Here is a 25,406-nt window from a genome sequence, read left to right as displayed (position 1 = left end):
TTTTGCCAGCTGTCCCTGAAGCATCAGTAGGTGGTACGAGTGTGAGTGTGTCTTTATATATGGGACTATATCAAAGGGATAATTGAGAAGCGATGCTGCATATCGAACTAGATAGCGGCTTGTGACCTATGCAAATGTTAGAAGGACACCTCAGCCAAGCTTGGGAATAAAAGGTTTACATAATACCATGCTCCTGAATGGATTGTCCTGTCATTGCCCTGCTGACTATATCTACCAAAGCAAAATCTTATATAGACATTACTGCCAGTGTGTGCCTGCTGCAGCTTTAACCTTTCCTGTAGTGGAGATTAAGGTGAGTCTTCAGAGCAGATTATTCATCATCATTTAGGAAATAGAAGAGAACGAGAAAGAGCTACTCATCCTCTCAGGTCACTCAACAATAAGATAGCACCATTATATAACACTGTTCATGTGCTTAAATGTCCTGAGTTCCTTCACAGGAGTATCAGTCAGTCAAAAAATTGACACTGAGCCAAATGAGATATTCGGACAGGTGGCCAAAAGCTTGGGGAAAGAAGTTGGTTTTAAGGCAGGTGTTAAAGGAGGAGTAAGAGGTGGAGAGATTTCAGGAGGGAATGCCAGAGCTTAGGGTTTAGATAGCTGAAGGCAAGGCTACAAATGAGGGGAGTGGGGGATGGACAAGAGACCAGAATTGAAGGAGAACAGATATCTCAGAGCGTTGTAAGACCAGAAGAGATTACAGAGATGGGTGAGGCCACGGGAGAATTTTTAAACAAAAATTTGAAAGTCATGGGGCTGCTAAACTGGGATCCAATTAGGGCAGAAATCACAGGGATTGACGGGTGATTAGTACTCAGTGAGGGTTAGTTTAAAGGCAACAAAGCTTTGGTGAGCTCAAGTTTGCAGAGGCTACAGACCCTCCTGGATCCACGGGGGATCAGGGCTCAGTGCCAAGGCCTGTTTGCTCCTGTTGCTGTACAGAGAGAAGCATAAGGCCTGAGGTGTCATTACATCACCCCTCCTTCAGTTACCTGCTATTATCCTGCTGGCAAGGGCAGTATTTATTACCAGATCCTAACAGTCCTTGAAAAGGTGTTGATAAGCCACTTTCTTGAACCTAACTGTGTGGCTTGCAAGGCCACTTCAGGGGGCAGTAAAGAGTCAACCATTGCTGTAGGTTTGGAGTCACATATAGGCCAGACCAGGATGCAACAATCTGGTAATTCAATGGTCACCATTATTGAGACTAGTGTTTTTTATTCAGATTTAATTTAATTTACATCTCCAGCCGTCATGGTGGGATTTAAACTCTTATCACCAGATCATTAGTCCAGGCTGCTGGATCATGAGTCTAGTAACATAACCACAATGCTAACATACCATATTCCACATTGAACGATCCTTCAAAATCCAATCGTGACGTGAAGAGAGAGATCAGGTGCCACATGTCCCTAACCTTTTCCCTTTGCTTTCCTCCAAGAACTGAATGTTTCTTGGCATTAAGCAGAGGAAAATCAAGCCCCACAGGGTTGAAACACATTTAATTTTTCTTCATTCTCAGGGTGTGGGCATCACTGACAAGGTTGGCATTTATTGCCCATTCCTAGTTGTCCCTTGAAGAGATGGTGGTGAGCCACCTTCTTGAACCACTGCGGTCAGTGTGATGTACACACAGTGCTATTAGGGAGGAAGTCCCAGGATTTTGATCCAATGACCATGAAGGAATGGTGATATAGTTCCAAAATATATTTTTAATGAATTGGTGATTCAAGAAGGTGGCTACTTCCCTGGATCTACGGGCAATCTAAGGGTTAATCTTAAACAGAACTTTGTCCTTTCCCTCTGCTGGTTTCTATGTTGGCAATGGCTCCATGTGCAGATGTTAATTATCAGTCAATCCTTCGTCTTTGATGAACAGGGATTAAGGTTTCAGCGATGTAATTACTGCAGGTTTATCAGGAAATAATCTCCCGCTGATGCTGGGAGACCTTTGTGATGGGCGTCTTCTAAAGCTTTGGTGCATCCGGTTAGCAAGAGTATAACTTTCAATCGGTTTGCTAGAATTAGCTGGCATTGCTTCAAGTTTTGAAAACTATCGATTGCGTTGAGGATCACATGGGGCCTGGAGAGACTGCAGGGGGATGATGGGAAACAATGGGGAGCACACTCCAGCACATTCCTGTGGAACCAGAGACCAAACAACACCTTTAAAGCTTTCAAGCATCACCCAGATAAACACCATATTGGAACAGAATAATTATACTCAGACCATACACCGGTCTATGTATTTCACTGACCCTGTTCACTCTAGAGACCCGTGGTCAGGGCAGGCTCGGGTCTCCTAAAGCACCTAAAGGATATATCTGCCAAACTGGGCCTCTGGCAGGTGATGAGAGAACCAACAAGAGGGGAAAACCTACCTGACCATGTCCTCATCTACCTGTCGTAATACTGTCCATGATAGTATTGGTCAGTGTGACCACCGTACAGTCCTTCTGGAGACAAGGTCCATCTTCACACTGATTGTGTGGCACTCCCACCATGCTAAGTTAGAACAGATTTAACAGCTCAAAACTGGGCATTCATGAGACACTGTGGGCCATCAGCAGCAGCAGAATTGTATATAACAACAATCTGTAACCTCATGGCTCAGCTTATCCCTCACTCAACCATTACTATCGAGCCAGGGGATCAACCCTGGCTCAATAAATAGCGCAGGAGGGAATGCCAGGAGCAGCACCAGGCATAACTAAAAAGGAGGTGTCAATATGTTAAAGCTAGAACACAGGGCTACATGCTAAACAGCAGAATCAGCATTCAATAAACAGAGCTAAGCGATCCCACAACCAACAGATAGGATCAAAGCTCTGCAGTCTTGTCATATCCATTCGTGAATGGTGGTAACAATTAAACAAATAGTGCTTCAACATCAACCCCATCCTCAATGATGACAGAGCCCAGCACATCAGTGCAAAAGGCAAGGCTGAAGTATTTGCAACCATCTGCAGACAGAAGTGCCAAGTGGATGATCCATCTCAGCCTCCTCTGCAGTTCCCCAGCATCACAGATGTCTTCAGCCAATTTGATTCACTTCATGTGATATCAAGAAACAGCTGAAGGCACTGGATACTGCAAAGGCTATGTGCTTTAACAATATTCCAGCAATTGTACTGAAGACTTGTGCTCCAGAACTAGCCATGCCCCGAGCCAAGCTGTTCCAGTGCAGCCACAAGATTGTCATTTACCCAACAAAGTGGAAAATTGTCCAGTTATGTTCTGTCCACAAAAAGCAGGAAAAATCCAGCCCAGCCAATTACTGTCCCATCTCAATCATCAGCAAAGTGATGGAAGGTGTCATTGACAGTGTTATCAAGTGGCACTTAGCAATAACTGGCTCACCAATGTTCAATTTGGATTCCGCCAGGGCAACTTGGCTCCTGGCTTCAGTATAACCTTGGTCCAAACATGGACAAAAGAGCTGAGCTCATGAAGTGAGGTGCGAGTGACTGCCCTCAACATTAAAGCAGCATTTGACTGAGAGTGGCATCAAGGAACCCAGCAAAATTGAAGTCAATAATATAACAATTTTCATAACGTTATTGGAATTTATTGTAAGATAGGAATAGTGTGTGTTTGTGTCTGAGTGTGTGGGGATGAACTTAATGAATTAAAGACAGCTGGTCTGAAGGCTTTGATGTATCAAGAAGAGAAGCTAGGTTTGAAATGTTATATAGGTAAACATGGCTGAAGTTTTAGAATGTGAGGTGTAAGGGAAAAATTTGCATTTTAGATAAACCAGAGTAACTTGAATTTCAAAAGAGGTGGTGAAATGTTACACTTAGCCAGAAGAAGTCAAACAGTGTGTTTATTTTTCCCAAAGCTTACTGATAAAATTGGTACTATGAAAGATTTTTATTATTTGGACAGCAGAGATGAAAAGATGTATTGGGACAATGGGATTTACATTGAAAATGGAGAAATCTGTATAAAGGAGATGAGGTTATGTGTAAGAGGAAGGAATTCTAAGATCTAAGAAGTGTGAAAAGCCACCAGCCTCTAAGCCTCAAGTTGCCGTCTGCGAGAACTGAAGTTAAGAAAACTCACTTTGAATTTGACTGTATCATGTTACTTTGCCTGGGTCTTTTTAAACCTAAGTGTTTTAGTGTTGTGTTAATGGAAGTGTAACTGGGAGTTAGATTAACCAGGGGAGCTAGGAGTTACCATAGTAGTAATTTGTAAACCAAGGTATGTGCTTAAAATCATTTTTTATTAAGAAAGGTTTAATTTAGTTTTGTAAGAAAGCTGTAAGACTCAGTTGCCTTATTATGACTGAATTCAAGGCCGCATCTCGAAATATATACAAATTGTAAAATAGTTGTTTCAAATTTCCCTCTGGGATTTGAACAACTCAGCATTTACCATCCACTGTGCCATAACACAAGGGGAATTAGGTGGAAAATTCTCCACTGGTTGGTGTCGTACCTTGCACAAAGGAAGGTAGTTGTGGTTATTGGAGGACAATTATCTTAATTCCAGGACATTGCTGCAGGAGTTCCTCAGGGTAGTGTCCTAGGCCCAACCATTTTCAGCTGCTTCATCAATGACCTTACCCCCAAAATAAGGTCGGAAGTGGGGATGTTCGCTGATGATTGCACAATATTCAGCACCATTCGCAACTCTCATGAAGCAGTCCATGGCCATATGCAGCAAGACATGGACAACATTCAGGCTTCGGCTGACAAATAGAAAGTAACACTCACGCCACACAACTGCCAGGCAATGACCATCTCCCACAAGAGTAAATCTAACCATCTCCCCTTGCCATTCAATGGCATTACCATCACTGAATCCTCTGCTATCAACATTCTAGGGGTTACCATTGAACCTGTGATTGTTGACCTACATTGGCCCCCGGTTCAGCAAAACCTCAATTTTAAAACTATTGTTCTTGTTTTCAAATCCCTCTGTGGCCATCCCTCCCTATCTCGTGTAAACTCCTCTGCAGGAGCCCTGCAGCCCTCCGAGATCGCTGTGTTTTTTCCAATTCTGGCCTCTCGAGCATTCACGATTTCCATCAGTCCACCATTGGCGGCCATTCTTCCAGCTGGCTTGGCCTAAGGCCTGGAATTCCCTGACTCCCACTCTCTATCTCTCTCTTGCCCTTTAAGATGCTCCTTAAAATCTATGACCCAGCATTTAGTTACCTCTCTGGATATTTCCTTATGTGGTGTGGTGTCATTTTTTTTGGTCTGAGTACATACCTGTGAAGCACCTTGGTACGTTTTAAAGTGCTATATAAATGCACACAGTTTTTCTGTTGGCTATTGATATCAAGGTATGACAGTACAATGAGCAGATTCTCACAGAGCAGGCTAGTTATTTTGAACTGAAAATGTGTGCTTACCTTGGCTCTGTCTACTCCCAGCTCCAGGGCTTTAAAATCCATTTTTCCTATCATCGACCTCAGGAAACCACTGTTAGAGAGAAAAAAAAATGAGTAAGATTTAATATCAGACTTAGAGCAACTATTAAAGGCCGAACCTGACCAAAAGAGACATGGGTTACAAGAAAAAAAATCAGAAACTGAATCATACTGTCAAAGAAAGGAAAAACTTGCATTTCTACACCACCTTTTCTGACCTCAGTACATCCCAAAGAGCTTTCACAGTCAATGAAGTACTTCTTGAAGTACAGTCACTGTTGTAATGTAAGAACTTCAGCAGCTAATTAATGCACAGCAAGCTCCCAGAAACAGCAATGTGATATGACCATATAATTGGCCTTAGTAATGTGTTGGTTGAGGGATAAAAATTGGCCAGGACACCGGCTCTTCTTCAAAATAGTACCATGGATCTTTTATGGCCACACGAAAAGGTTTTTCAGTTTGATATCTTATCCAAAAGGGGCCACCTCTTGACAGTACAGTGCTCTCTCAGTACTGCACTGAGAACATCAGTCCAGATTATGTGCTCATATCCCTGAAGTGACCCACAGCCTTCTGGCTCAGAGATGAGAGTGCTATGCATATAGTCATGCTGGTAGCGTGAATGTAGCGTTTATTGTACTAGATTAATAACCCAGCAGTCATGGGCTCAAAATCCCACTGTAGTAAATAGTGAGATGAAATTCAATGAATTGCCTGGGAAAGCTGCTGCATTATTGCAAAAATCCGATTGATTCACTCGTGTCCTCCAGGCACCATACTTTTATTATGTTCATCCATGCGATGTGGGCTTCGCTGGCTGGGCCAGCATTTATAGCCCATCCTTAATTTCCCTTGAGAAGGTGGCGGTGACCTTCTTGAACCGCTGCAGCCCATGTGGTGTAGGTACACCCACAGTGCTGTAGGGAGGGAGTTCCAGGATTTTGACCCAGTGACAGTGAAGGAACGGCCAATATATTTCCAAGTCAGGATGGTGAGTGACTTGGAGGGGAAATTCCAGGTAGTGGTGTTCCCATCTATCTGCTGCCCTTGTCCTTCTAGATGGTAGTGGTCGTGAGTTTGGAAGGTGGTGTCTAAGGAGCCTTGGTGAATTCCTGCAATGCATTTTGTAGATGGTACACACTGCTGCTATTGTGCGTTGTTGGTGGAGGGAGTGAATGTTTGTGGATGTGGTGCCAATCAAGTTGGCTGCTTTGCCCTGGACAGTGTCCAGCTTCTTCAGTGTTGTAGGAGCTGCACTCATCCAGGCAAGTGGGGAGTATTCCATCACACTCCTGACTTGTGCCTCATAGATGGTGGACAGGCTTTGGGGAGTCAGGAGGCAAGTTACTCGTCGCATGATTCCTAGCCTCTGACCTGCTCAAGTAGCCACTGTATTTATATGGCTAGTCCAGTTCAGTTTCTGGTCAATGGTAACCCCAGGATGTTGATAGTGGGGGATTCAGTGATGGTAATGCCATTGAACATCAAGGGGCGATGGTTGGATTCTGTCTTGTTGGAGTTGGCCATTGCCTGGCACTTGTGTGGCACAAATGTTACTTACCAATTGTCAGCCCAAGCCTGGATATTATCCAGGTCTTACTGCATTTGGAAATGGACTGCTTCAGTATCTGAGGAGTTGCGAATGGTGTTGAACATTGTGCAATCATCAGTGAACATCCCCACTACTGACCTTATGATGGAAGGTCATTGATGAAGCAGCTGAAGGTGGTTGGGCCGAAGACACTACCCTGAGCAACTCCTGCAGTGATGTCCCGGAGCTGAGATGACTGACCTCCAACAACCACAACCACCTTCCTTTGTGCTAGGTATAACTCCAACCAATGGAGTGTTTTCCCCCTGATTTCCATTGACTCCAGTTTTGCCAGGGCTCCTTGATGCCACACTCAGTCAAATGCTGTCCTGATGTTAAGGGCAGTCACTCTCACCTCACCTCGGGAGTTCAGCTCTTTTGTCCATGTTTGAACGAAGACTGTAATGAGGTCAGAAGCTGAGTGGCCCTGGCGGAACCCAAACTGGGCATCAGTGAGCAGGTTATTGCTAAGCAAGTGCCGCTTGATAGCACTGTTAATGACTCCTTCCATTACTTTACTGATGATGGAGAGTAGACTGATGGGATGGTAATTGGTCGGGTTGGATTTGTCCTGCTTTTTGTATATAGGACAAACCTGGGCATTTTCCACATAGCTGGGTAGATGCCAGTATTGTAGCTGTACTGGAACAGCTTGGCTAGGGGCGCAGCAAGTTCTGGAGCACAAGTCTTCAGTTCTATTGCCAGAACACTGTCAGCGCCCATAGCCTTCACAGTATCCAGTGCCTTCAGCCATTTCTTGATATCATGTGGAGTTAATCAAATTGGGTGAAGACTGGCATCTGTGATGCTGGGGACCTCTGGAGGAGGCCAAGATGGATCATCCACTCGGCACTTCTGGCTGTGGATTGTTAGAAACATAGAAACATAGAAACTAGGAACAGGAGTAGGCCATTTGGCCCTTCGAGCCTGCTCCGCCATTCAATATGATCATGGCTGATCATCCAACTCAATAGCCTGCTCCTGCTTTCTCCCCATATCTTTTGATCCCTTTTGCCCCAAAAGCTATATCTAACTCCTTCTTGAGAACATACACTGTTTTGGCCTCAACTACTTTCTGTGGTAACGAATTCCATAGGCTCACCACTCTCTGGGTGAAGAAATCTCTCCTCATCTCTGTCCTAAATGGTTTACCCTTTATCCTCAGACTGTGACCCCTGGTTTTGGACTCCCCCACCATCGGGAACATCCTTCCTGCATCTGCCCTGTTTACCCCTGTTAGAATTTTATAGGTTTCGATGAAATCTCCCCTCATTCTTCTTAACTCCAGTGAATATAATCCTAACCGACTCAATTTCTCCTCATATGTCAGTCCCACCATCCCAGGAATCAGTCTGGTAAACCTTCACTGCACTCCCTCTATAGCAAGAACATCCTTCCTCAGATAAGGAGACCAAAACTGCACACAATATTGCAGGTGTGGTCTCACCAAGGCCCTGTATAATTGCAGCAAGACATCCTTGCTCCTGTACTCGAATCCTCTCGCTATGAAGGCCAACATACCATTTGCCTTCTTTACCGCCTGCTGCACCTGCATGCTTACCTTCAGCGACTGGTGTACAAGGACACCCAGGTCTTGTTGCACATTCCCCTCTCTCAATTTATAGCCATTCAAATAATAATCTGCCTTCCTGTTTTTTCTACTAAAGTGGATAACCTCACATTTATCCACATTATACTGCATCTGCCATGTATTTGCCTACTCACCCAGCTTGTCCAAATCACATTGAAGCATCTCTGCATCCTCCTCACAGCTCACCCTCCCACCCAGCTTTGTGTCATCTGCAAATTTGCAGATATTACATTTAGTTCCCTCATCTAAATCTTTAAAAGACATTGTGAATAACTGGGGTCCCAGCACCGATCCCTGCAGTACCCCACTAGTCACTGCCTGCCATTCGGAAAAAGACCCGTTTATTCCTACTCTTTGTTTCCTGTCTGCCAACCAGTTTTCTGTCCATCTCAATACATTACCCCCAATCCCATGCTCTTTAATTTTACATGCTAATCTCTTTTGTGAGACTTTGTCGAAAGCCTTCTGAAAGTCCAAATAAACCACATCCAGTGGCTCCCCCTCATCAACTCTACTAGTTACATCCTCGAAAAATTCCAGTAGATTTGTCAAGCATGTTTTCCCTTTCAAAAATCCATGCTGACTCTGTCCGATTCTGCCACTGTTTTCCAAGTGCTCAGCTATTAATTCTTTTATAATAGGCTCCAGAATTTTCCCCACTACTGACGGCAGGCTGACTAGTCTATAATTATCTGTTTTCTCTCTACCTCCCTTTTTAAATAGTGGAGTTACATTAGCTACCCTCCAATCTGGCGGAACTGTTCCAGAGTCTATGGAATCTCGGAAGATGACCACCAATTCATCCACTATTTCTAGGGCCACTTCCTTAAGTACTCTGGGATGTAGATTATCAGGCCCTGGGGATTTATCGGCCTTCAATCCCATCAATTTCCCCAACACCATTTCCCTACTAATATTGATTTCTTTCAGTTTCTCCATCTCACTAAACCCTCTGTCCCCCAACATTTCTGGTATGTTATTTGTGTCCTCCTTTGTGAAGACAGAACCAAAGTATATATTTAGTTGGTCAGCCATTCCTTTGTTCCCCATTATAAATTCTGCTGATTCTGACCATAAGGGACCTACATTTGTCTTCACCTATCTTTTTCTCTTCACATACCTATAGAAACTTTTACAGTCAGTTTTTATGTTCCCCACAAGCTTACTCTCGTACTCTATTTTCCCCTTCTTAATCAATCCCTTGGTCCTCCTTTGCTGAATTCTAAACTGCTCTCAATCCTCAGGTCTGTTGTTTTTCTGGCCAATTTGTATGCCTCTTCCTTGGATCTAGTACTAACTCTAATTTCCCTTGTAAGCCATGGTTTGGCCACCTTTCCTGTTTTACTTTTGAGCCAGACAGGAATAAGCAATTGTTACAGTTCACCCATGCGATCTTTAAATGTTTGCCATTGCCTATCCACCATCATCCCTTTCGGTAACATTTCCCAATCCATCATAGCTAACTCGTTTGCAAAAGCTTCAGCCTTATCTTTTGCACTGCTGTGCTGGGCTCCTCCATCATTGAGGATGGGGGTATTTGTGGAGCCACCTCCTCCAGTGAGTTGTTTAATTGTCCACCACCATTCACGACTGGATGTGGCAGGACTGCAGAGCTTAGATCTGATCCATTGGCTGTTGGATCGCTTAGCTCTGTCTATCACTTGTTGCTTATGCTGTTTGGCACGCAAGTAGTCCTGTTTTATAGTTTCACCAGGTTGACACCTCATTTTTAGGTATGCCTGTTGCTGCTCCTGGTATGCCCTCCTGCACTCTTCATTGAACCAGGGTTGAATCCCTGGCTAGGTGATAATGGTAGAGTGGGGGATATGCCAGGCCATGAGGTTACAGATTGTGTTTGAGTACAATTCTGCTGCTGCTGATGGCCCACAGCACCTCCTGGATGCCCAGTCTTGAGTTGCTAGATCTGTTTGAAATCTATCCCATTTAGCACAGTGGTAGTGCCACACAACACGATGGAGGGTATCCTCAATGTGAAGGCGGGACATCATCTCCACAATGACTGTGCGGTGGTCACTCCTACTGATACTGTCATGGACAGATGCATCTGTGGCAGGCAGGTTGGTGAGGATGAGGTCAAGATTGTTTTTCCCTCTTGTTGGTTCCCTCATCACCTGCTGCAGACCCAGTCTAGCAGCTATGTCCTTTAGGACTCGGCCAGCTCGGTCAGTAGTGGTGCTACCGAGCCACTCTTGGTGATGGACATTGAAGTCCCCCACCCAGAGTACATTCTGTTCCCTTGCCACCCTCAGTGCTTCCTCCAAGTGATGATCAACATGGAGGAGCACTGATTCATCAGCTGAGGGAGGGTGGTACATGGTCATCAGCAGAAAGTTTCCTTGCCCATGTTTGACCTGATGCCATGAGGCCATGGGGTCCGGAGTCGATGTTGACTCCGATGTCCCTCCCAACTGTATAGCACTGTGCCGCCACCTCTGCTGGGTCTGTCCTGCCAATGGGACAGGACATACCCAAGGATGGTGATGGTGGAGTCTGGGGCATTATCTGTAGTATTTTGTTACTGGACTCATAATCCAGAGAGTGGGAATTCAGATTTGTGACCTTGAATTCCATCTTACAAAATCTGGAACTAAAAATTTGCTGTGAGTAAAACTGACCATCGTTGTAAAAACCCAGCTGGTTCACTAAGGTCCTTTTAGGGAAGGAATCTGCTGTCCTTACCTGGTCTGAGCCTGCACACGTGCCTCCAGACCCACAGCAAAGTGGCTGACTCTTGACTGCCCCCTGAAATGACCACTCAGTTGTACTAAATGTGGACAAGGGATGGGCAATAAAAGGTCAGCTTTGCCAACAAAGTACAGAGACCGTCCGAGCTCTGAGAGAGCGCTGCGCCGCTGTAAAAACTCGGTTTCCTTTTTTCAATAAGGCTTAACCCAGATGGGAATTCTCCATTTGAAGCTGCATTTTGACCATTGAAATTTGAACTTAAACCTGGGCGTTGTCACCTCAGGTGCGGGACAAGGGTTCAGCCGTGCAATGTCGTCCTTTAAGTGAGGCGGTTAACTTTTGTGTAGTATTTATGACGTGATGGTGAGCCGATCTGATGGCATTGTGATTGCTTACATGCATCGGGCGGGGTGTCGGGGTTGGAACAATAAAGAGGACACAGTCTGATCTCGGAAGAGTAACGGATAAAACTGTCTGCTACAGTGGCAGACTCCATCCTCGCCTGCTGCTGGACAATGAAAAGCTTTCCCCGTAATTAAGCAGAAACAAAAAGTGATTCTGTTTTAGCCCATGCTGTCCCTTTGCTGTGTGCAGTGTGACCGCGCTGAGCCCTGCATTGCCCGCGCACTAATGAGCTCCCAGATTGATTGTTGCACAGGGGAAGTAAAGGACTCCCCAAGCTCGCCTTTGAATGGCTGCTGTCTGCTCATTGGCCAAGCCGCCCTTAGGAGGCAACACTGACAGAAAACAAGTGTCGACAGGAGAAGTAATGATCTTGCAAAAGGGGGGGGAATGAACTGCGCTGGGCCAGACAATGAGCATAATCCCAGCACCAGAAGTTGTTTCGTCCGAGGTGGGACAGCTCAGCCCAGAGGAGACTCTTTCGAGTTATCAACAGTCACAGATTGCAACTCTTTCGAGTACATTCACAGTTCTTGGTTTTCCGGGAGTGGGACATGAACCCACAACCCTCTGATTCAAAGGCGAGGGTGCTATGAACTGAGCCACAGCTGACACCTCTCAGCCCAGAGGAGCGTGGTCACTCTCCTCTGCTTTCAGTATTGGCCGTGAGGCAACAGGGACATAAATGGCACTGAATAAAACAACACTTGCATTCATATAGCACCTTCAATGCAGTGTAACCACCCAAGGCACTTCACTGGAGCGTTATGAAATAAAAGTTGATTCTGAGCCAGATAAAGTGACATCAGGACAGGCGGCTAAAAACTTGATCAAAGATAAAATTGATCAAAATTTTATGAAGTGTGTTAAAGGAGGAGAGAGAGGCAGAGGGGAGGGAGGTTTAGGGAGGAAATCCCAGAGTTTAGGGTCCAGGCAGCCTAGGTGCAGCCACCAATGGTGGACAGACTAAAATTGGGGATGTGCAAGAGGTCAGAATTGGAGAAGTGCAGATACCTCAGAGACCTCAGAGATTGTAGGGCTGTAAGAGGTTACAGATATAGGGAAGGGAAAGGCCATGGAGGGATTTGTAAACAAGGACGAGAATTTTAATACACAGTGTTGCCAAACTGGGAGCCATTGTAGGACATGGAGCACGGGCCGATGGGTGAACAGGACCTTGTGTGAATTAGGATCCAGGCAGCAGACATTCGGACGAGCTCAAGTTTACAGAGGATGCAAGGTGGGAGGCTGGTCAGAGAACACTGGAATAGTCTAATCTCAAGGTAACGAGGACATGGATGAGGGTTTCAGCAACAGATGAACTGAGGCAAAGGCGGAGGCTGACAGTGTTACGCAGGTGGAATTAGGTGGTCATAGTGATTGAAAGCTTATCACCCGGTCAAATACGATAGCGAGGTTGCAAACAGTTCGGTTCAGCTTCAGAGAGTTGGCAGCCAGAGGGATGGAGTCAATGACAAAGGAACTGGGTTTGTGGTGAGGTTTGAAAACATTTCCCACAGCCTTCCCAATATTTAATTGAAGGAGATTTCTGCTCATCCAGTACTGGATGTCGGATATGCAGTCTGATAATTTAGCAGTAGTGGAGGAGCTGAGAGAGCCGGTGGTGAGCTGGAGCTGGGAGTGGTCAGTGGACATGTGGAAACTGATGTTGTGTTTTCAGGCGATATTGCATGGGGCAGCATGTGAATGAGAAATAAGAAGAAGCCAAGAATAGATCCTTGGGGAACACCAGAGGTAACAGGGTGGAGCAGAAATAGAAACCTTTGATGGCAATTCCCTGGCTATTATTAGATCGTTAAGAATGGAACCAGGCAAGTGCAGTCCCCTCCAACTGGATGATGTGGGAGAGGTGTTGGAGGAGGATGATGTGATCAACCTTATCAAAGGCTGCAGACAAGTTGAGGAGGGGAAGGAGCGATGGTTTGCCTTTGTTGCAGTCAGATAGGATGTCATTTGATAAGGCGGAAACCTGGTCAGAGTGATCCAAGCATGGAGTTCCAGGAAAGATGGGCATGGAGTTGGGAGGCAACAATGTGTTCAAGGATTTTGGAGAGGAAAGGAAGTTTGGAGATCAGACAGTACTTTGCAAGGATGGTGGGGGCAAGAGTTGGTGTTTTGAAGAGAGGAGTGATGCCGACAGTTTTGAAAGAGATAAGTACAATGGCCAGACCGGCCGAGCGTAAAATGAATGTGCAATGACACGGGCGAGCGTCCCGAATCATCGCATACTCGCATGATATTTCGGTCAGCAGCGCCATGGCAGAGTCACACAAGGGGACATGCTGTATAACATTTTTAAAATCTTTATTTTTAATGTTTTAAACTGTTCATGGCTGCCCTGTGCGTCAGGGAGGTTTTCCAGCACATAACCGCACGCATGCACAAAGTTCACTCTCACCCTCCTCCCCACCTCCGTAACACAGGCAGCGCTGAGCACTGCAGCACGGTGTTTCATGCTGGGCGGGCTTTAACTGGCCCACCAGCGTGAAATCGCGGTCCGGCCTCGAGCGTGGGTGGCAGCCGGCTTCCCACCCGCCCTCACCCACCCCTGCCCACTCCCACCCACCCCCACCCGCCCCCACCCGCTCCCGCTGAGCCCGCCCAACGAGGGAGAAATCCTCCCCAACATCTGAGGAGAGAAAACCATTAACAATGTCAGCTAACATGGGAGCCAGGATGGTTGACTTTTCAGAGCTGAAGAGGTATGTTTTATGAAGAAGAGGCTCTGAAGGAGAGTCACACAGAGTCGAAACATTAACTCTGTTTCTCTCTCCACAGACGCTGCCAGACCTGCTGAGTATTTCCAGCATTTTCTGTTTTCATTTCAGATTTCCAGCATCCGCAGTATTTTGCTTTTTATTTTGAGTGAGCTTCCTGACCTGCTGCTTAGACCAGGTGTGCTTTTATTTCTTCTTCTGATTTAAATCCTTCTAATCTACATAAGCTTTTTTTTAATCAAAAGAACAGAAGCAGCTTTCGATGGAATGCAAGGTTGACGGTTGATGCAGCTTGTGTTACCAGTTGTGTTTGTATGTCATAAAGCATAGATGAAGGCCATTCAGCCCATCATGCCTGTCCCAGCTCTATGAAAGAGTCCCACTATTCCCTGCTTTTTCCCTATAGCCTTCTAAATGTTCTCCCCTTCAATCATTTAACCAATTCCCTTTTGAAAGTTGCTATCTGTTTCCACTATTCTTTCAGGTCGTGCATTCCAGATCATAACAACTCATTCATAAAATAATTTCTTCTTATCTCTCCTCTAATATTTTTGCCAATTACCTGAAATCTCTGTCCTCTGGTTACTAAAGTCTCAAGAATCTGACGTGGCCTAGAAGCTTTATTTTCTACAACTTGAGGAGGACATTTAAGGTCAGCCCTGGTTATCACCAACAACTTCTATTTCTATAGAGCCTCCAGCATAGTCAGTGACATTCACTGGCATTACCATCACTGAATCCCCCACTATCAACATCCTGGGGTTACCATTGTCCAGAATCTGAACTGGGCCAGCCATATAAATACTGTGGCCTGACCCGAATGCATGTAAAATTGCGTGAAAAGATGTCAGGCGTGGGCCTGATGTCATCGTGCACACGTGCAATATTAAGGTCTGTAGGAATACGCAGGAATTGGGACAGTGCCCATCGAAAATTAAAGGGCCAATTAAGGCCATTAAAAAGCCAATTGTCAACAATTTTATGCTTCCCTTGTGATTTTGGCTTGTTGCACGGGCAAAACGGGTGGGCGGAATTCACGTTTTAATCATTTCCTCATCCACAGGCAGGATAAAAGACTCCCGGGAGCAGCAGCACTTTCTCTGTCATTGCCAGTCCTTTGCTGTGTGAGTACAGAGTTTCCTAGAGTTTCTCGGCATCTCGTTTGATTGTCAAGCCTGCGTTTCAGCACCTTAGGTACTCAACTGCCCTGGTAGGTTCCCCTTACTATAGCAGCACGGAGTTCCCTCACTTTCGAGGCACTGCTCCTCTGCATCCCATCTAATGGGGACAGTGTATTCCACTGGTGCAACTTCCTCTGAAGAGGAAGAGAGGGGCAGGAGGGAGAGGGGGCCAGGTGGGCACAGAGACCTTTAAGAGGAGAGGCAGGGGCTCAGTTGGTGCAGGGCCAGCAGGGAGGCCAAGGCGGGAGTGCAGGCCGAAGACGCAACTACACAGCATCGAGGGTGTTCAGGCAGCTCTCCAACTACCTCCAGATGTCCGAGGTCCAGTGCCACAGGAGGCTCCACTGCTCCATGGACACAGTGACAGCAGTGTGTAACATGATAGATCCGGAAATCACCCCCAACTGCACGGGTGGACACCCCATGCCGGTGGCTTTGAAGGTCACGGTGGTCCTGACCCTCTCTGCCTCCAGTTCTTTTCAGGGCTCAGTGGGGGATCTGTGCAGCGTTTCTCAATCAGGTGCACACAGTTGTGTCTAGCTCGTGACTGGTGCTATCCTTAGACACGTCTGCACTTTCATCCACTTCCAGACAGACAGGGTGAGCCAGGCCGAGAGAGGACGAGGCTTCGCTGCGATGGCTGGGTTCCCCCACGTCCAGGGTGTAATAGATACACTCATGTGGCCTTCAAGGCCCCAGCAGGTGAGCTGAGAGCTTTCCTAAATAGAAAGGGGTTCCACTCAATGATTATCTGTGAACACAGGACACAGACTCTCCAAGTTTATGCCCATTACCCTGGGAGCTCACACAATGCTTACATCTTGCGGCACTCACAGGTACCAAGGCTCGAGTGGATGGATGGCTCCTGGGTGACAAGGGCCATCCCTTGAAGAAGTGGCCGATGACCCCACTCTGTCACCCAAGAACTGAGGCCGAGGAGAGATACAACAGCACTCACATCTCCACAAGGGTGGTGGAGAGGAACATCGGGCTGCTGAAGATGCGCTTCAGATGCCTGTACCGGTCAAGGGGAGAATTGCAGTATCCTCCAGAGCGTGCCTCACAGAATCACAGAATCACACAGTGCAGAAGAGGCCCTTCAGCCCATCGAGTCTGCACTGACACGTGAGAAACACCTGACCTACCTACCTAATCCCATTTACCAGCACTTGGCTCATAGCCTTGAATGTTATGACGTGTCAAGTGCTCATCCAGGTACTTTTTAAAGGATGTGAGGCAACCCGCCTTCACCACCCTCCCAGGCAGTGCATTCCAGACCGTCACCACCCTCTAGGTAAAAAAGTTTTTCCTCACATCCTCCCTAAACCTCCTGCCCCTCACCTTGAACTTATGCCCCCTTGTGACTGACCCTTCAACTAAGGGGAACAGCTGCTCCCTATCCATCCTGTCCATGCCCCTCATAATCTTGTACACCTCGATCAGGTCGCCCCTCAGTCTTCTCTGCTCCAACAAAAACAGCCCAAGTTCATCCAGCCTCTCTTCATAACTTAAATGTTTCATCCCAGGCAACATCCTGGTGAATCTCCTCTGCACCTCCTCCAGTGCAATCATATCCTTCCTACAATGTGGTGACCAGAACTGCACACAGTACTCCAGCTGTGGCCTCACCAAGGTTCTATTCAACTCCAACATCACCTCCCTACTTTTGTAATCTATGCCTCGATTGATAAAGGCAAGTGTCCCATATGCCTTTTTCACCACCCCACTAACATGCCCCTTTGCCTTCAGAGATCTATGGACACACACGCCAAGGTCCCTTTGTTCCTCAGAACATCCTCGTGTCATGCCGTTTATTGAATACTTCCTTGTCAAATTACTCCTTCCAAAGTGTATCACCTCACACCTTTCAGGGTTAAATTCCGTCTCCCTCAAAGTCGGCACATGCTGTACCCTGCACAGCCTGGCTCTGGCAAGGGGGGGGGTCCCACTGGAGGCTGAGGGAAGCCTGGCAGCTCCACAGGCCATGGACGATGACTCAAGTGATGGCTCAGAGGAAGAGCCAGGGGAGTCGCAGTGTGAGGACCTCGAGGCAGAGGACAGGAACCTTCATGGAGTCAGGGACCAGGGATTCTTGATCCAGTGAACCTTCTGCTAGGCATCCAAAGCATCGATGCCTGGTCAAGTCAATGGCTCTGTTTCCTTTGCTAACAATCAATAAATGTGAACCCAACACATTACACCAGCACTGCACAACACCATAACTTGTACAAGCCTGTGCTGCACCTGGCACCTATTCATATCATCCAGCCAGCTCAGCCCATTTCGGTCAAATAAATCTCTATGGTTCTTAACATGAACAAACAAAGTGTCCATCCCTAACACAAGAGTAAAAAAAAAATGCAAAAAATGTCACCTGTGACACGCCCCTGCTGTGCTCAAGGTGGATTCAACTTACGTCTGCGTCTTGGTGCCCCACTCCCGCCTCGCTGCCAGTGGTGTTGGAGGCAGTTACTGACTCTGCTGTCCCAGTGATCCTGATGACCTTGGCGGTTGTCCTCTGGCCGCCGGAGCCTGAGGAGGTTCCGCCTGGGATGGTGCATCCAGCCCCATAGCTGGGCACTCCTCAGTCATCACGGCATCATCACGGTGCCCTTGTCCAGACTGCTCTGAGAGAAGCCCATAGGGATGCCAGGCAGCTCGTCTGCCACTGTGAGGTGTGTTTGCACTTCCCTGCTCACCACTGATGGACGGGGCCCCAGCAGAGAGACTAGGTGCCTCATCCATCTCTCACACTGGTAATGACCCCCCGAGGACTTGCAGGTCCGAGTGCAACCCCAGGAACCCCTGAGTCTGCCCGTGAAGCTGTCTCTCCATGAGAGTCTCCACTCTCTCCATGGAGGAGGCTGTGGTAAGGGTCAACACAGAACTCATGCTCCGCATGGATTCCTCCATGACAGAGACCATGGCACGCAGACCCTCATGGACCTCTGCAGTTCTCCCCGTGCATCCTACTGGACATCCAATATCTGCCACCTGATGGACGACTCCAGATGCTCATCATCTGCCTCGGACGCAGCATAGTCCTGGTCTTCAGTTGTGCTCCCACTCTCAGCTCCCTGGGACCTCTCTGCCTCTGCCAGCTCCTCATGTGAGTGTGATGTGCCCTCACCACTGTGCGTTACCCATGGAGCCAAATACCTAATGCCCGCTGACGTGTGAGTATCCGTGTTGGTGCCTGGTTCAGAGAGACAGTGTGACACTGGTGCAGGTGGCGCATCTGCAGGAGGAAGGCAAAAGATCAATGCATTCAATCATCGCAGTCACTGTGCATGCTGGGCGGGCTGAGGAGACAGTGGAGAGCTGCTGCATGGTGCCATCTGTATTGGAGCTTCAATGGGCTCCCTGGCGCTGACAGTTCAGTTTCTGATCAGAGGAGCGCATTATGTTTCCAGTACCAACTGCACACGTATCTGTCACCTGCACTCTTACCCTCATCTGAGACCCCCGCCTCACCGCGCCCGGGGGAGTGAGCTGGTCGCTGGCGTTCCAGCTCCAGTGCATCACTCTCATGCTTAGTGAGAAAGCACAGATTTGGCTCCTCCACCGGTTCTGTGGCGCTCTTCGGCATTATGACTCCTCTTCTCCTGACAGGCAAAAATAGCCTCATTATTGCTTCACCTCCCTGAAGGTCCCTTCCTGGTTCCCACCCACCCTCCCACCCAGGCATTAGGTGGGCCATGTCACTGTGGCACATCTCACCCTGTCATACACTGAGGCCAGTCATGCTGACATCCCAGCCTTAGCAAGGCAGGCTTCAGTGCCAGTTGGCATACACATTCTTAGACTCCTGAACGTTCCAAGAAACAGGTCCATGCCATTTCTGCACCTACCCTTGCTGACCACAGCAGATCATTGAACCCTTTGTGGTACTGAAACCACTTGTGGTGCAACATGTCGTGCCCACTGACCTGGGCAGTGACCTCTGTCCAGGCCTTCTTGGTCAGGTGGGGCGGCCATCTCTTTCGTCCCTGGGCATTAAAATGTGCCGCCTGGCACTGACCTCCTCGACCAGCATCCCCAGGCACTTATCTGAGAAACAGGGGGGTGCAAAGTGCCTACCCATCTTGCCTTCCCTCCATCCGTGGCCTCCAGATGCAGAGGCCATGACTGCACACCTTGATACTCCTTGACAGCTTCCAGACAGCTCCCTCAGCCTCCCCCACAACTCCTGGCAGCCTTTGAGGAGTTGCCTTTTCTGTTTTTGAACACCCCGGGTGCCTGACATGTCCCCGCTCACACGCATGGAGAATGCATGTGGCGTTCGCGTTTCACGCCGGGCAAGCCTTAATTGGCCACCCAGTGTAAGGTCGCTTTCATAGCGTGATCTCAGCCAGGAGCAGGTTTTACATCTGCTTCCGGCCCCACTAACCTCAGGCGGATGCCGAGGGTAAAATTCAGGCCTACAAGAGCGGGTCAGAATCTCCTGACTCCCCAAAGCCTTTCCACTGCCTATAAGGCACAAATCAGAAGTGTAATGGAATACTCCCCACTTGCCTGGATGAGTGCAGCTCTAACATTCATGAAACCTGACACCATCCAGGACAAAGCAGTCCACTTGATTGACACCAAACCTACAAACATTCACTCTCTCCACCACTGACAGTATCAGCAGTGTGTGTACCATCTACAAGATGCACTGCAGGAATTCACCAAGGCTCCTTTGACAGCACCTTCCAAACCCATGACCACTACCATCTAGAAGGACAAGGGCAGCAGATAGATGGGAACACTTCCACCTGGAAGTTCCCCTCCAAGCCACTCACCATCCTGACTTGGAAATAAATCGTTCCTTCACTGTCACTGGGTCAAAATCCTGGAACTCCCTCCCTAACAGCACTGTGGGTGTACCTACACCACATGGACTGCAGCGGTTCAAGAAGGCAGCTCAGCACCACCTTCTCAAGGAAAAAGAGGGATGGACAATAAATGCTGGCCCAGCCAGTGAAGCCCACATCCAGTGAATGAATAAAAAAAAAGTCCCAAGATACTTCACAGAAGCGTTATCAAACAACATTTGATATCGAGCCACATAAGGAGGCTAGGACAGCTTGGTCAAAGAGGCAGGTTTTAAGAGGAGTGTCAAAGAGGAAAGAGAGGCAGAAAAGAGGGCATTCCAGAGCTTAGAACCCAGGCAGCTGAAGGCTCAGCTGACAATGGTGGAGAGAGGCAAGTGGGGACAAGAGCCCAGAATTGGAAAAATGGTTAGTGCTGGAGAAAAGAAGCCAGGGGTGATCATCGCACTCCAGGATGATTCTAAAGTAGTAATCAGCCATGGCAGAGGACAGCAAAGCCCAATGGTGCCTGATGCGTTGGCTCTAGTGAGGAACATGAACCATTTCAGGAAAGGGGTGGGGCATGGGAATATGGAAAAATTTATGCTAACACAAAAGTGAATAAAATAGCTGCAGTAATCCTTGTGAAACAAATGTCTGGATGTGAAGTGGTGTCAAATTGATCTATTAGTCTGGCATTCTCCTGACTGCCATACACAGCATGTGTTTAGGGATAGTATATAGTATACATAGATATATATACATCTATATATAGTATATACATCTATTTAGTATACATAAATAGATAAATATAGATAGATAGATGGATCGATAGATCATCAATTTATCTATCCATTGATCTATCTATCTATCCATCGATCTATCTTCATGGAATGAATTGAGACACCAATCTATACACAATAAAGACAGAAAATGCTGGAAAATTCAGCAGGTCTAGCAGCAGGAAAGAAAAACAGAGTTAACGTCTCGAGTCCATGTGACTCTTCTTCAGAGCTAAAGAGAAGTAGAAATGTGGTGGAATTTATACTGTTTGGGGGGGGCGGGGGTGGAGCAGGTAAAGTAGGATAGAAGGTCAGCAATAGGTGGAAGCTAAGGAGAGATTGACAAAGATGTCATAGACACAAGACAAAGGGAATGCTAATGGTCATATTAAAGACTAAAGAAGGTACTGATAGTGGCATAAAGGTAAGAAAGCAGAATGTGTTAATAGCAGAACAAGGGTCAGCGCTCTGTGAAAGAACAACATAGAACAAGTGACAGATGGCCCTTGTGAGCGGAAGGGTGGGAGGAGGGGGTGGTGGTTGGGTAAAAAGGATAGAAAAAGGGATTAAATGGATTAAAAAAGGGAATAAAAAAATGGGTAAAACAATGAAAAAATAAATAAAAATAAGTGAATAAAAAATAAAATTAATTTTAAAAGAGGGATTAAAAAAGAGGTGAAGATGGAGCAGACAGTTCATGATCTGAAGTTGTTAAACTCAATGTTAAGTCTGGAATTCTGTAAAGTGCCTAATCGGAAGATGAGGTGCTGTTCCTCCAGTTTGCGTTGAGCTTCACTGGAACAATGCAGCAGGCCAAGGACGGACATGTGGGCATGAGAGCAGGGTGGAGTGTTAAAATGGCAAGCGACAGGGAGGTCTGGGTCAGGCTTGCAGACAGACCGAAGGTGTTCCACAAAGCGGTCACCCAGTCTGCGTTTGGTCTCTCCAATGTAGAGGAGACCGCATTGGGAGCAGCGAATGCAGTAGACTAAATTGAGGGAAGTGCAAGTGAAGTGCTGCTTCACCTGAAAGGAATGTTTGGGGCCTTGGATGGTGAGGAGGGAGAAGGTAAAGGGGCAGATGTTATACCTTCTGCGATTGCATGGGTAGGTGCCGTGGGAAGGGGATGAGGTGTTGGGAGTGAAGGAGAAGTGGGTCAGGGTGTCGCGGAGGGACAATACCCAATTGTTTTCTCATTCCGAGCTAGAGATTACTGATGGTGATTTGGCGTTATCATTCTGCAGTTGCACTCTCCATGCATAACGGAAGCTAATAGAGGAAGATGTGTAATTCCAATCCGTGATTTTGTGTCATCAGATGGTAAATGTGGCTGATAGCATGCAATCTTGCAGCATGCACCAAGTTCCACTGCTTTTTCCAAAGGAGTTTTATAGAGAAGAAAGGTTTGCATTTCTATTGCACTTTGCATGACCTCAGAACATCTCAAATCACTTTACAGCCAAAGAAATACTTTAGTAATGTAGGAAATGTGGCAGCCATTGCGTGCACAGCAAGCTCCCACAAACAGAAATAGGATAATGACCAGATAATCTGTTTTAAAGATGCTGGTTGAGCAATAAATATTGGCCAGGGCTTGAGGAAGAACTCCTTGTTCTTCAAAATAGTAATGTGCAATCCTTAACGTCCACCCGAGAGGTCAGACACGGCCTTGCTTTTAACACTTCATCCCAAAGTTAGCATCTCTGAAAGTGCAGCACTGGCTGAGTCAGTCCAGGGCTTCGTGTTCAAGACATTGGAACAAGACTTGATCCCATGGCCAGAATATTGCCGTTGGCGTGTAGGGGCGGGCTCAACACGCCGACGGTAAAATGATGCATGATGACATCGGGCGTGTGTCCCGACGCTATCGCGCGTCATTTAGATATTTCGTCCGGCAGGTGCGTGCCGGAGACGGCTGCACACCCACCGAACTGTCAACGGCCTATTAAGGCCATTACAAAACCAATTGAAGTTGTTTGCAATGCTGCCCATTCAATCTTAAGGTTGTCGGCAGGTGAAGAGCCCAAGCGGCCTTCGCGTTTTTCAAGAAACTTCATCCATGGGCGGGATGAGGCTTCCTGAAGGTTTAATAAAATAACTAAATAAATTTTGCTAAATGTACAAACATGTCCCAGCTCATGTGACAGGGGGACATGTTTAAATAATCTTTCTGTTCATTTATTCAAAAGTTTTATTATGAACTTAATCTCCCTGAGTCAACTCCGTGCCTCAGGGAAATTGTTGCGCTCTTTCGCACGCATGCACGAAAAAGCGCAGGCCCTGACTCTCCCTCCTCCCCCCACCTGCGCAGGTAGCACTGAGCGCTACCGGCCTTGCGTTACGCTGGGTAGGCAATTGACCCGCCCGCATAAAATGGCAGCGCACAGCCGATCGCAGATAGCGGTCGGGTCCACACCCGCCCCCGCCCACTCCAACCCAGCCTGCCCGACATAGGTAAGATGCTGCCTCAGGTGTTTCGGAGACAAGAGTGCAAGTTAAACAAGGGATGTTAAAGCAAAAGCAAAAATACCTGGAAAAACTCGGCAGGTATGGCAGCATCTGCGGAGAGGAACACAGTTAACGTTTCGAGTCTGTATGACTCTTCAACAGAACTAAGGAAAAATAGAAAAGAGGTGAAATATAAGCTGGTTTAAGGGGGGGTGGGACAAGAAGAACTGGATAGAGGGCCAGTGATAGGTGGAGATAGCCAAAAGATGTCACAGACAAAAGGACAAAGAGGTGTTGAAGGTGGTGATATTATCTATGGAATGTGCTAATTAAGGGTAGAAAGCAGGACAAGCAAGGTACAGATAGCCCTTGTGGGGGTGGGGTGGGGTGAAGGAATCGAAAAAGGCTAAAAGGTAGAGATAAAACAATGGATGGAAATACATTTAAAAATAATGGAAATAGGTGGGAAAAGAAAAATCTATATAAATTATTGGAAAAAACAAAAAGGAGGGGGAAAATCGGAAAGGGGGTGGGGATGGAGGAGAGAGTTCATGATCCAAAATTGTTGAACTCAATATTCAGTCCGGAAGGCTGTAAAGTGCCTAGTCGGAAGATGAGGTGCTGTTCCTCCAGTTTGCGTTGAGCTTCACTGGAACAATGCAGCAGGCCAAGGACGGACATGTGGCGGACATTGCTTTTATCTAAGGGATGTTAAAGTATTTACAGTAAAGTCCCGCCAATCACGACTTCCTTTTTTGCAAATTCGCTCATCCACATGTAAGTCTTTGTACACCAATTCACCCATTGCGCGCCCAAATGTTCACTTATCCATGGGCCTGAATTTTACCTGTGGTGGATGCGCATGATGGGTGGGCCTGGGAGTGGTTGGGAAATGGACCGCCGACTGTGATCAGCCCCAGACCGCGATTTCAAGCTGGCTGGCTGATTAACCGTCAGCCAGTGTGAAATTCACGCTGAAATTCTCAGCGCTGCCTGGGGGGGTGGGTGGGTGGAGGAAAGAAGGCGGGCGAAGGTGTCACCCTGGGCACGGGTGAGCGCTACGAGAAAGCTCCCTGAAGGCAGACAACTGCCTCAGCGAGCTGCAGACCTGAAAATGCCCAAATAAAGGTTTTAAGAGCTGAAGTAAAATGCCCTTGCATCACAATCAATCACCTGAAAATATAGCTCCTAAAAACGCTGTCCACAGATACTTATTTTTATTTTATTTCATAACGGAAACCTCATCCCGCCCTTGGGTGAGGTTTGATGAAAAATGTAAAGGCCGCCTGGCCGATTCACCCGTCCGCCAATCGTAAGGTTGGACGGGCCACGAAAAATCAGAGACAATTGTGCCGTTAATGGGCTTAATTGCCTCTTAATTGTCGGCGGGCGCACTTCTGACTTTTACACGCACTCGCCGAGTGAAATATCGCGCCAGTGCCTGATGACGTTGGGGCACTCGCCCGACGTCCTCTCGCGCGATTTTAACGCCTGATCGGGTTGGGCTCGCGCCCGTCCATGGGACATAAAACTCCGCCCCATGGTTTTAAAAATTAAAAAATAGAAATCATCTTTCAAAAATGCCGCTAGACAGAAAAAAATCACCGAAATGAAGTTAAAAAAAAAAGGGAGATGTTCAGGACGTGTTTCCTACAGTGGAAAGTGCCGTCTGCCATTGTTCACACTTGAGTGTTCCTTGTTGCTGCGATTTAATTCCTGATCACAGTCCACCTCCACTCTCAAGTAAAGCACTGCAAGTGTGACAGA

The 25,406-nt window shown here is 47.1% G+C and overlaps 1 protein-coding gene across 1 annotated transcript in view; it reads right to left on the bottom strand.

Moving 5' to 3' along the window:
* Window positions 1-25,406, bottom strand: part of LOC144696402 (uncharacterized) — a 204,430-nt gene that overhangs the window by 26,564 nt on the left and 152,460 nt on the right. The window contains exon 14 of the mRNA XM_078567646.1: window positions 5,387-5,456. Within this exon, the coding sequence (XP_078423772.1) occupies window positions 5,387-5,456 (70 nt within the window). The remainder of the gene's footprint in view (window positions 1-5,386; window positions 5,457-25,406) is intronic.

The sequence above is a fragment of the Cetorhinus maximus genome, chromosome 22, assembly GCF_964194155.1.
Source record: "Cetorhinus maximus chromosome 22, sCetMax3.hap1.1, whole genome shotgun sequence".
Classification (NCBI taxonomy): Eukaryota; Metazoa; Chordata; class Chondrichthyes; order Lamniformes; family Cetorhinidae; genus Cetorhinus; species Cetorhinus maximus.
The sequence above is the reverse complement of the archived record's forward strand: the minus strand, read 5'-3'. Positions and strand labels throughout refer to the sequence as shown.